Source organism: Bufo bufo, chromosome 3 (genome assembly GCF_905171765.1).
Source record: "Bufo bufo chromosome 3, aBufBuf1.1, whole genome shotgun sequence".
NCBI lineage: Eukaryota > Metazoa > Chordata > Amphibia > Anura > Bufonidae > Bufo > Bufo bufo.
The window spans coordinates 707498012-707511057 of NC_053391.1; the positions used below are offsets into that span (position 1 = coordinate 707498012).

At 49.0% G+C, this 13046-nt stretch overlaps 1 protein-coding gene across 2 annotated transcripts in view; it reads left to right on the plus strand.

Moving 5' to 3' along the window:
• The first annotated feature begins 1092 nt into the window (after positions 1 to 1092).
• LOC120994248 (gastrula zinc finger protein XlCGF17.1-like) overlaps positions 1093 to 13046 on the plus strand; it is a 43369-nt gene continuing 31415 nt past the window's right edge. For both annotated transcript variants that reach the window (XM_040422692.1, XM_040422693.1), the window contains exon 1: positions 1093 to 1200. In XM_040422692.1, coding sequence (XP_040278626.1) covers positions 1116 to 1200 — 85 coding nt within the window. In that variant the 5' untranslated portion in view covers positions 1093 to 1115. The remainder of the gene's footprint in view (positions 1201 to 13046) is intronic.

Here is a 13046-nt window from a genome sequence, read left to right on the forward strand (position 1 = left end):
AGCTCCCCAGATCATCACACCAGCAGTTGTCTGCCCTGCCATGACAGGAACACATGTGGTGGCAGGATGTCCTTCACATATAGCTCCCCAGATCATCACACCAGCAGTTGTCAGCCCTGCCATGACAGGAACACATGTGGTGGCAGGATGTCCTTCACATATAGCTCCCCAGATCATCACACCAGCAGTTGTCAGCCCTGCCATGACAGGAACACATGTGGTGGCAGGATGTCCTTCACATATAGCTCCCCCGATCATCACACCAGCAGTTGTCTGCCCTGCCATGACAGGAACACATGTGGTGTCAGGATGTCCTTCACATATAGCTCCCCAGATCATCACACCAGCATTTGAGGCAGTAAATTGTGCCACAGCAAAGACAGGATTGAAGTGCTCATTTTGAAGCCTCCATCCAAACCTTACAGTCACTGAATCCCAAACAAAAGCTGGATCATTAAACACAACGCGCTTCCAGTCCATAGCAGTTCAGCTTTCTCATTCACAACACCACTGCAGATGAAGGTGACAGTGGTTGGCTGTCAATGGTAGGACATATACCATAACTCCAAATTTTCTACTGATAAGTCAGGGCAAAGACGGTGTGTAATGAAGGTGCCGCCTGGGTCTGGATGATGGACCACAAAACTGTGTTAGCTGCTCATGCTTGCTGGCTGAACAAACAATCCTCTCTATGAGTGGTCTCTCTCGGCCGTCTGGAGCCTGTTCCCCATATGTGCATGTTCTTATGGGACACTTCTCCTAACACTTCCTAACAGCTAGGTCAGAATTACCTAGATGGTGGGAAATTAATTGAAATGACCATCCTGATTCTCTCAGTTCAATGACGCGTCTCTCTCAAAATCTGTCCATTGGGCAAAATGTCTTCAAGAGTGTTATAGAGGCGTGTTGAGCAGTCAATGATCCGTCACCCAAAAGTGGTGTCTGATAGCCTTTTTGTAGGGCAGTGGGGGAAGCTGTTTTTTGCCATCTCATCCATGAACCTGCTAGATTATGGCTGAACGGAGGCCAGGATAGTTCAGGAAGTCCATAATCGACTCTTTTATTTTATTTATCAGGTTTCTATAAGGTGTCAGGATGTCGCTGTCTATTTCTCCATGGATGAGTGGGAGTATTTAGAAGGACATGAGGATCTGTACAAGGATGCCATGATGGAGGACCACTGGCCTCTCACATTGCAAGGTAAGAAGAGACATATACAGTATATTGGATGTGCGGACAGGTTGGTACTGGCAGACATGGGAACAGTATTCAGATGTATAGTGACATGAAATGTAGGAGCTCCACAATTTTCACTTCAAATGGCATTAGGACCCTGGTATCTGTCAGGATGATTTAGTATTCCGAAAAAGTGGGATACATTGGCGTGTTCTATCAGAAGTCTTTGTTGGGAAAGCCACCTGATAGATATGTCCAATGGAAGGGTGCATGGTATGCCAGGGAAGGGAGATAGACATAACTCCCCACAGAAACCACATAACCGCACCATGTTTGGACTCTATGTATATATACTGTATATATATATAGGGGCACACTGCAAGTGGGAGTACTAAATCCACCAAGTGGATGTAATTTATTAAAACGTACAAATTTAAAATACTAACACATATAAAATGCTATACATGGCAACATAGTCTGCACCATAAACCCCCAGCACACAGCACACAGCAATGCTATACTGGCTGTATCATCCTCTCCTTTATCCAATACACAAATGCTCCTAGGATCGTCCAGCTTAGGCAAATGTCAATCAACTCGTGAATTCAACCTGCCGATGTACTAAGTGCAGGTGGCTATAACACTGTGGAGGACTGTATCATCATAGCATGCAAAATCCAGGCATAGTCCAGGACGTACTTCTATTAAATCAATAGGCAGTCACTGATAACTTCGGAGCAGCCAACAAACCACAGGCACCCTCCTAACAGGAGCTGGGTCTTACCTTCTTCACTGCGTTGTGGCAGCGCTGGTTCCAGGCGGCCGCACACCAGCGGCGTCCCACGTGGTGTGCTGAACCCCTACATGGCGTCCCACGTGACCTGGTAGCTCCGGAAATCGAATGGAACTGAAGTGACGTCACTGGTAAGCGACGATTTTTCCAGGATTCAAATGTCTCCGAATTTTTTGATATTCTCGATTTTTTCAGTTTTTTTAGATTTTTTTCTTTAGATGGTGATATTGTCTCTCCTTGATCAATAAGGCATACGCCCACTCCTTATGCCAGACGCGTTTCGAGGTGCTGTACCTCTTCCTCAGTGGCCAACTGAGTGAGCACTTCCACATTCTTTTAAAGGGGCTGGTGTTCCCATAATGCTCTACTTTACTAAGCAATGTTAAAACTCTGGGATGGAGTGTGCCTATATATATATATATATATATATATATATATACACACACACACACATACACTGTTCACGTTCCTTTGGGCCTATGGGTGGGCCTTTTTAGGTGAGCACCTCATCCATTTAAGGTGAGAGGTTGAGCCGCTGGTGTTTGTTCATTCATGTTTGGACTCTAGTTGTAGCCGGAACCCAGGTGGATCAATTAGGCCCGGAAGCACCTTCCTACGACATTCTGGTCTAGAGCTATGAACCCTAAAGGGTTTTGTGGGTCACTTAATGTCAGCCCAGAAGAGGTGGGAGTGGACCCTTCCCAGAGGAGGGACCGGCTACAGTTTAAAAGGCTTGTGCCAGCAAGCGGGCGTTTCTTTTACTGAAAGGGTGTCACATCGTGCCATGTGTTTGGAGAGACCTGGAAACCAGCTGACATCACTGCCCTCCATGTGAATACAGCAAAGGAACATTCATCTACCCGGTAACTGACTTGTACTCTGTGTAATCCTGTTTGTACCATACCACCTGTATCTGTAACCTCAGACCACTGTATATATTCTGTGTGTATAGTGTTATATCTAGTGAGCCCTTAAGGTGATCAAATATATCATTTAATCTTGTGCTGTCTTGTATCTCTATCATGAATCCCCACGTCCGTGTTTCGGCCTAGTTATAAGCTACTGCGGGTTGGTTTCTCACCCTATATAATCCCGTTAGTGGACCAGGCTTATATTAAACGAGAAGCTGGTGGCAGATACCCGGGCTGAGAACACGCTGTTTCACTGCGGCAGTGACCAGGCTCCCTCAGCTTGTTGCCTCTCTGTGCCCGCGTGGACAGGAGGTGTCTGTGTAAACTGTACCAAGCTGACCTCATCTGCTCCTCTGGAGGGCGTAACGTCACGCCTTAGTAACGAGGGACTATACTGCGTCTCGTGAGCTCGATGTAAGTGACTAAGCGGGCACGAGACGTGGTATTCGTCACATTCTCCATCTTCAAACATGCCTTAAAAACACACCTTTTCAGGCAGGCTTATCAAGCTACCTAAAATGACTTTTCCCAGACTAAACCTCCCCCACCAACTCCTCCGGCCTAAACTCGATCCTCTAGTAGTCCCAAACCTGAAGCAGATCGGCCGGCACCCCTCCTGTCAGTTCAATAATGGCTCAAATCCTGCTTATCACAGTCAACTATTGATGTCACCCCCAATTCCTCATAGATTGTAAGCTCTTGTGAGCAGGGCCCTGACTCCTAGGGTTTCAGTTGCATATTAGCTGGTTAGTTTTGTTTTGTACATGAACCCTATGAATTTGTAAAGCTCTGCGGAGTATGGTGGCGCTATATAAATACATATTATTATATTATATATATATATATATATATACACACACACACACACACACACACACTATATAGTATATACTATATACTTTAGATATATATACTACACTATATACTTTAGATATATATATATACTACCGAGAACAGTGTACTGTGTATATATGATACAGAGGACAGTATACTGTATATACAGAGGACAATATACCTTATATACACACTCACCTAAAGAATTATTAGGAACACCTGTTCTATTTCTCATTATTGCGATTATCTAGCCAACCAATCACATGGCAGTTGCTTCGATGCATTTAGGGGGGAGCTCCTGGTCAAAACAATCTCCTGAACTCCAAACTGAATGTCAGAATGGGAAAGAAAGGTGATTTAAGCAATTTTGAGCGTGGCATGGTTGTTGGTGCCAGACAGGCCGGTCTGAGTATTTCACAATCTGCTCAGTTACTGGGATTTTCACGCACAACCATTTGTAGGGTTTACAAAGAATGGTGTGAAAAGGGAAAAACATCCAGTATGCGGCCATCCTGTGGGCGAAAATGCCTTGTGGATGCTGGAGGTCAGAGGAGAATGGGCCGACTGATTCAAGCTGATAGAAGAGCAACGTTGACTGAAATAACCACTCGTTACAACCGAGGTCTGCAGCAAAGCATTTGTGAAGCCACAACACGCACAACCTTGAGGTGGATGGGCTACAACAGCAGAAGACCCCACCGGGTACCACTCATCTCCACTACAAATAGGAAAAAGAGGCTACAATTTGCACGAGCTCACCAAAATTGGACTGTTGAAGACTGGAAAAATGTTGCCTGGTCTGATGAGTCTCGATTTCTGTTGAGACAATCAAATGGTAGAGTCCGAATTTGGGGTAAACAGAATGAGAACATGTATCCATCCTCTGATGGCTACTTCCAGCAGGATAATGCACCATGTCACAAAGCTCCAATCATTTCACATTGGTTTCTTGAACATGACAATGAGTTCACTGGACTAACATGGCCCCACAGTCACCAGATCTCAACCCAATAGAGCATCTTTGGGATGTGGTGGAACGGGAGCTTCGTGCCCTGGATGTGCATCCCTCAAATCTCCATCAACTGCAAGATGCTATCCTATCAATATGGGCCAACATTTCTAAAGAATGCTATCAGAACCTTGTGGAATCAATGCCACGTAGAATTAAGGCAGTTCTGAAGGCAAAAGGGGGTCCAACACCGTATTAGTATGGGGGCACTAATAATTCTTTAGGTGAGTGTATATACTACAGAGGACAGTATACTGTATATATACTACAGAGGACAGTATAGTGTATATATACTACAGAGGACAGTATAGTGTATATATACTACAGAGGACAGTATACTGTATATATACTACAGAGGACAGTATACATACTACAGAGGACAGTATACTGTATATATACTACAGAGGACAGTATACCGTATATATACTACAGAGGACAGTATACCGTATATATACACTACAGAGGACAGTATACCGTATATATACTACAGAGGACAGTATACCGTATATATACTACAGAGGACAGTATTGTTGCAATCCTACAGGCTCACCTGAGTCAGAGGACAGCTGGCTGGAGGTGGGAGCCCAGTGGCAAGGACCGCAGGCAGGTTGTAGTTGCAGGAAGTCAGGCAGAGGCGTAATCGGTTGGCAGGCGGTGGGTCAGGGCAGGCGGCAGTGAGCGTGGTCAGACAATCCTGATCGGGAACGGTGGTAGCAGTTCAGTTGGTAGGGACAAGCAAAAGAGTAGTCAGGGACAATTCCAAGGTCGGCAGCAGTCAAGTTGGTAGCAGTAGCAACAGAGGAACAGCGGTAGATGCAGCAGGATCAAGTCCAGAAGAACAATAACCAGCAGGGATCTGGTGCAAGAGGCTGGGCTTATAAAGAGGAAGTAGCAGGTGCAAGGAATCACAGAGATTAACAAGGCAAGGCTGGAACAAAGGTAGATCAAAGAGTTCAGTAGAAGGAAATGTCCAGAAGGGTTGGTAGTCTAGTGGCTAGAGCTACTGCCTGGGACATGGCTGGTCACTGGTTCGAATCCTGACAGTACTCCCCCCCCCCCTCCAAGGTAACCTCCAGGCACCGCAGATGATGGTTTATCGGGTTGTCTTTTGTGGAATGCTTTTACCAGTCTGGGGGCATGGACATTTTCCTCCGGCTCCCAGGAGTTATCCTCAGGGGAATAGCCCTTCCACCCAACTAGATACTGCAGCCTTCCACTGTGGAGTCTGGAGTCAAGGATCTTGGCCACAGTGTATTCCTCCTGGTCTTGTACTCTTACCGGAGGAGGAGGAGGAGGGGGGTGGCGGCCTGGGAAAGTGTTCTCAACATGAGGTTTCAGGAGAGAGCAGTGGAAAACCGGGTGCACTCGGATGGAGTCGGGAAGGTCGAGTCGGAAGGTGACTTCGTTGATTCGAGCCGTGATCCGGAAAGGACCCATGTATTTTTGGCCCAACTTCCGGGAGGGAACCTTTGGGCTTAGGTTTCTGGTGGAGAGCCACACCTTGTCTCCTACCTGGAATTCCGGAGCGGGTTTGCGGTGTTTATCCGCTGCCTGCTTGAAGCGGCTCTGGGCTCGATGTAGATTGTCCCGAATATTTTCCTGTGCCTGTTGTAGACTTGCTAGACGTTCGGCCACAGCTGGGACTGTGGTGGAAATGGGCAAGTGAGGGATGAAGGTTGGGTGTAGGCCGGTGTTAGCGTAGAACGGGCTGTATTGGGTAGAACTGTGCTCCGCATTGTTATAGGCAAACTCGGCCGTAGAGAGGTGGTCCAGCCAGTCGTCCTGCAGATGGGTGACGAAACAGCGCAAATACTGCTCGAGGATTTGATTCGTTCTCTCGGTCTGCCCATTGGATTGGGGGTGGAACGCAGAAGACAGGTTCACCTTGATCCCAAGGGCTTGACAGAAGTTTCTCCAGAACCTGAAAGTGAACTGTACTTCCCGATCCGAAACAACATCGTCCGGGGCCCCATGTAGCCTAAAAACCTCTCGGAGTACGAGATCGGTCGTCTGTTTGGCGGTAGGTAGGCCCTTGCAGGGGATGAAGTGGGCCATTTTGGTGAGACGGTCGACGACGACCAGAACGGTGTTCATGCCCTTGGAGGGAGGAAGGTCCACAATAAAGTCCATGGAGATTGAACCCCAGGGGCGGGAGGGAACCGGGAGTGGACATAGCAAGCCCACGGGGGAGGAGCGGGGGGTCATGTTGCGGGCGCACGTCGTGCATGAGGAGACAAACCTCTCGGTATCTTTTCTGTAAGTTGGCCACCAGGAGAAACGGGAGAGGAGCTCCTGGGTCCTTCTCCAGCAGTTCCTTATTCCCGATGTCGTAATTCCGTTCAGCGGGGGACATCTGGCGGGAGAAGAAAGCGCAAGGGTGTAGGAGCATCTTTTCCCCTGAACGTTGAGACAGAATTGCGCCCACCGCAGCGTCGGAGGCGTCCACCTCGACCGTAAATGGTAATTCAGGGTTTGGGTGGGCCAGGATCGGGGCAGAGGTGAAGAGGGACTTCAGTTTAGCAAAGGCCTCCTGTGCCTCCGGAGTCCACACGAAGGGGACAGTCTTTTTTGTTAGTTGAGTGATTGGGGCGATGATTTTCGAAAAGTTCCTGATGAACTTCCGATAAAAGTTTGCAAAACCTACAAACCTCTGGACCTCCTTTTCGTTCTTCGGGGCGGGCCACTCAGTCACGGCCTGGATCTTACGGGGATCCATACTTAAGCCCTCCGGGGAAATAATATAGCCGAGGAATTGGGTGGAAGTCTGTTCAAATTCGCACTTCTCCAGTTTAATATAGAGAGACTGTTCACTGAGTTTCTGTAGCACCCTGCGGACATGCCCACGATGTTGTTCAGGGTCTTCTGAGAAAATCAAAATATCGTCCAGATATGCTACCACAAATTGGTCAAGCATGGGTCTGAGGACGTCGTTGATAAAATGTTGGAAGGTAGCAGGGGCATTGCAGAGGCCGAAAGGCATGACCAGATACTCAAAGTGACCGTAGCGGGTTCGGAAGGCGGTTTTCCACTCGTCCCCCGGGCGAATTCGGACCAGGTTGTAGGCTCCTCGGAGATCGAGCTTAGTGAAGACTTTTGCCGCCCGAAGTCTCTCAAGGAGTTCAGAAATCAGGGGGAGAGGGTACCGGTTCTTCACAGTAACGTTGTTGAGCTTTCGATAATCTATGCAAGGGCGTAGAGAAGTCTTTTTTCTCCACAAAGAAGAAAGGGGCCCCTGCAGGAGATGTGGAAGGTTGGATAAAACCTTTTTTTAGATTTTTGTCTAAGTACTCCTTCAGGGCCTTTAGTTCCGGCTCGGAGAGGGAGTATATATTGCCGAAGGGTATTTCGGCTCCAGGTAGCAGCTCAATCGGGCAGTCATAAGGCCGATGCGGGGGCAGTTTGTCTGCATTTCTTTTGTCAGACATCCTGGAACTCCCGATATTGAGGGGGTAAAAGCTCCTTGGTGGATAGACCGAATATGGTAGGTTCTTTGGGCGAAGGAGGGACGGATTCACGTAAACAGTTCTGAGAACAAAAGTCTGAGCGGAACCGTATGCAGCGGGTGTCCCAGTCCACCGAGGGGTTGTGGGTTTCCAACCAAGGGATGCCTAGGATCACCGGAAACTTAGGGGAGGTGATCAGGGAGAAGTGAATGGTTTCCTGATGATCGGGTTTGACGAGGAGTTGAAGATCAGCGGTCTGGTGCGTAACCGGCCCAGAAGAGAGCAGGGTCCCATGGACGGTTTTCAGATCGATGGGGGCTGCCCTGGTTACCAGTGGTATGTTGTTCTCATGGGCGAAGGTCAAGTGCATGAAATTTCCGCCGGCCCCCGAGTCAAGCATTGCGGAGCAGGGAAGCGGTCGTTCCCCAATGGTGATAAGGATGGGAACAATGAAGTGGGACCCGGTACCTGTAGTGTCCATGGTTTCAGAGGCCAAGGGTGAAATTGTGGCTTGTTGTAATTCCTGTAATTCAGTGACAGCAATGGTTCAGCGAGTCTTATTGGGGCACCTAATAGCGAAGTGCCCTGGCTCGCCACAGTAAAGGCAGAGGCCTGCGGCCAGTCGTCTCTCCTTTTCATCAGCCGATAGAGTCTTGCGCAGTGTGTCGACCTGCATCGGTTCGGTGGAGGGTTGGTGATCCGGCTGAGTCATTGGAGTGAAAGGGTACGCGGGCCTGTTATCTAAGGACCAGAGTCTTTCTCTCCTTCTTTCCGCGAGTCTCCGGTCAATTCGGATGCACAGTTCGATGAAGTCCAGATCGTCTGGGGCGTCTACCCTGGCGAGCTCATCCTTTATAAGTTCGGAGAGTCCGCGGCGAAATTGACTTTTCTGAGCAGCGGGGTTCCAGGTGGTGTCCGTGACCCAGCGGCGGAACTCGGAGGTATACTCGGCTACAGAGCGTCTTCCCTGCCGTAGACTGTGCAGCCTAGCCTCGGCAGTCGCGCAGCGGTTAGGGTCGTCGAAGACTTGGTTCATGGCTGCGGTGAAGTTGTCGAGATTATTTAATAAGGGACTGTGGGATTCCACATATGGGGATGCCCATGCCAGGGCCTCGTCAGTTAGAAGGTTAATGATGAACAGGATCTTCTTTCTGTCCGAGGAAAAGGAGCCCGGCTGCATCTGAAAGTAGATACGGCACTGGTTGAGGAACCCCCGAAACTGGCTCCGATCGCCGTTAAACTTTGACGGGAGAGGCATGCGGGTGTCTGTGACCGCGCCGCGTACGTCCAGTAGTTGACGCTGCAAGTCAATAATTTCCCTCTGTTGGCTCTGGATTGCGTCCTTGAAGTTGGGCCATTTCCTTTTGGGCAGAGGCGCCAAACTCCTGAAGTTCGGAGACTTGTTTGCTCAGGGTGGCCATCGCGGACTCCATTTTTTGGCTGGTTATTCTGTTGCAATCCTACAGGCTCACCTGAGTCAGAGGACAGCTGGCTGGAGGTGGGAGCCCAGTGGCAAGGACCGCAGGCAGGTTGTAGTTGCAGGAAGTCAGGCAGAGGCGTAATCGGTTGGCAGGCGGTGGGTCAGGGCAGGCGGCAGTGAGCGTGGTCAGACAATCCGGATCGGGAACGGTGGTAGCAGTTCAGTTGGTAGGGACAAGCAGAAGAGTAGTCGGGGACAATTCCGAGGTCGGCAGCAGTCAAGTTGGTAGCAGTAGCAACAGAGGAACAGCGGTAGATGCAGCAGGATCAAGTCCAGAAGAACAATAACCAGCAGGGATCTGGTGCAAGAGGCTGGGCTTATAAAGAGGAAGTAGCAGGTGCAAGGAATCACAGAGATTAACAAGGCAAGGCTGGAACAAGGTAGATCAAAGAGTTCAGTAGAAGGAAATGTCCAGAAGGGTTGGTAGTCTAGTGGCTAGAGCTACTGCCTGGGACATGGCTGGTCACTGGTTCGAATCCTGACAAGTATACTGTATATGTAACGGAACGCCTAGCACCCCGACCGGGTACCTCCGTTGATAGATGCTCCTAGTGCTTCCTGAGGGCTCCAAGCACTCCACTTGACACCGTAAGTGCTGCAGACCCCACAAACTGCCGAAGCTTGGTTGAGGTCTCGCCGTCTCCTACCCACCCTGGACCTACGACAAGGCTCCAGGCTCCAGTGGGTGAGCCTCTCCTAAATGCAGAGACAGGAACCAGGAACAAGCTCTTACAAGAGCTTATACTCAGGGGAGTATTATGATATAGCAATCCCCAAGAGTGTAGTTATCCCATCCCCCAAACATGAGCCAAGACTTCATAAAGGGGCAAAACAGGAACTCTCTTTATTTGAACACACAAGCATTGATTTATACACATCTTCCAACAAGGTTACCACCCACAGGGTTTTGTAAAAAATGCCAATCACATGCATTTACAGTATTCAAACCTTCCCAGCAATTGTACACAAAATCCCTTTCCCTCTGTCTGTAACGCAATCAACAAAATACAATGAGCATTGTCTGTGACGCAATTAACTAACACACTGGCATTGTCTGAGACGCAATCCACAAAATACAATTACCAAACGTAATGGGCTAACTTAATCACTCACAGACAGAAAACACACATTTTTCCCAACACACAGAAAACACCTCAAAACCCCACACATCCCCATAATGTATACATCCATGGATAGCTCTAATCTGGGTGAACAACATATCCAAAAATCACCCAGATCCGAGCAGGGGTTCCCGAATTCCATGGAAGTCTTCTCCTTCAAAGTTAGTATGGGCCATAATCCTGGGGCAGGAGGCTGGCAAACAGCCCCCTCCAAAACACTGTGGTGAGGTTGTTTTCGCCACACATCTCCCCCTCCCAGGGAAGACTAACCAGATACCTGACCTCACGCCGGTCAGTACCTGAGTTAGTCTGGCAGTCCACCCACAACCCAATACTGGACCTGTTGAATTTTGGGGCCTGACTCTGTTCTGTATGTCCCCAGCTGTTGAGTGGGCATCTGCTACTCCTTGCTTCCTTGTGGTTCTCTAGCTTGGAGCTGTAGATACTTGGTGGGCAGAGGCCGACTGCGCTCTGACCAGATGCTAGCTCTTCCGCTGGGGTAGCCAGTGGGAAGTCAGCCTCTGGACAAGAGGATAGAGGAGGGCAGAGGCCGACTGCGCTCTGCCCAGATGCCAGCTCTTCCGCTGGGGTAGCCTGTGGGAAGTCCGGCTCTGGAGAAGAGGATAGGGGAGGGCAGAGGCCGACTGCGCTCTGCCCAGATGCCAGCTCTTCCGCTGGGATGGGGTCAGGGAATCCTGCCTCAGGACCTTGTTGCAGATCAGCTGTGGAGAGGAGGGATCATTTACCTCCTCCTCCTGGCATTTCTGCAGGGTTGGTGGGGGATCCGTACTGGCCGTCCAGCATCCCGGTAGGCCTGGTGCAGAGACTGTGGTCCCATCTGCACCATCGGAGTTAGGGGTGCTGTCCCCCTGTGGTTGGGGAGAGAGACCGGTTGTCTCCTCTCCCTTCAAAGTACACTGCCGCTGGGGAGTGAGACCGACTGTCTCCACTACCCGTGATGCTGGTTGTTGCAGGGGTGAGGGACCGACCATCTCCTCCCCCTGGACTCCCAGTGGCAGTTGGGGATCTGGGCCGTCTCCCCAGCCACCCTGTTGGGCCGGTGGCCACAATGTTTTGGAGGGGGCTGTTTGCCAGCCTCCTGCCCCAGGATTATGGCCCATACTAACTGTAAAGGAGAAGACAGACCGGCCACACAGCTTAAATCTGTGGAACTGTTTTGGGCAGGAAAGCCATGCTTGCGGTCGGCCAAATGTGACTTCCATGGAATTCGGGAACCCCTGCTCGGATCTGGGTGATTTTTGGATATGTTGTTCACCCAGATCAGAGCTATCCATGGATGTATATATTATGGGGATATGTGGGGTTTTGAGTTGTGTGACAGACATACAGTCATGTGAAAAAATTAGGACACCCTTTGAAAGCATGTGGTTTTTTGTAACATTTTTAATAAATGGTTATTTCATCTCCGTTTCAACAATACAGAGAGATTAAAGTAATCCAACTAAACAAAGAAAACTGAAGAAAAGTCTTTTCAAGATCTTCTGTAAATGTCATTCTACAAAAATGCCTATTCTAACTGAGGAAAAAGATAGGACACCCTTGCCCCTAATAGCGAGTGTTACCTCCTTTGGCTGAAATAACTGCAGTGAGACGGTTCTTGTAGCCATCTACCAGTCTTCGACATCGGTCTGAGGAAATTTTACCCCACTCCTCAATGCAGAACTTTTTCAGCTGCGAGATGTTTGAGGGGTTTCTTGCACGTACAGCCCTTTTCAAGTCACCCCACAGCATCTCAATGGGATTCAAATCTGGACTTTGACTTGGCCATTCCAGGACTCTCCATTTCTTCTTTTTCAGCCAATCTTTGGTTGATTTACTAGTATGTTTTGGGTCATTGTCATGTTGCATGGTCCAGTTCCGCTTCAGCTTTAATATTCTAACTGATGGTCTCACATGTTCTTCAAGCACCTTCTGATACACAGTAGAATTCATCGTGGATTCTATGATGGTGAGCTGACCAGGTCCCGCTGCAGCAAAGCAGCCCCAAACCATGACACTTCCACCTCCATGCTTCACAGTTGGTATGAGGTTCTTTTCTTGGAATGCTGTGTTTGGTTTACGCCAAACATGTCCTCTGCTGTTGTGTCCAAATAATTCAATTTTGGACTCATCTGTCCAAAGAACATTATTCCAGAAGTCCTGGTCTTTGTCAACTTTATCTCTGGCAAATGTCAGTCTGGCCTCGATGTTTCTCTTGGAAAGCAAAGGTTTCCTCCTTGCACACCTCCCATGCAAGTTAAACTTGTACAGTCTCTTTC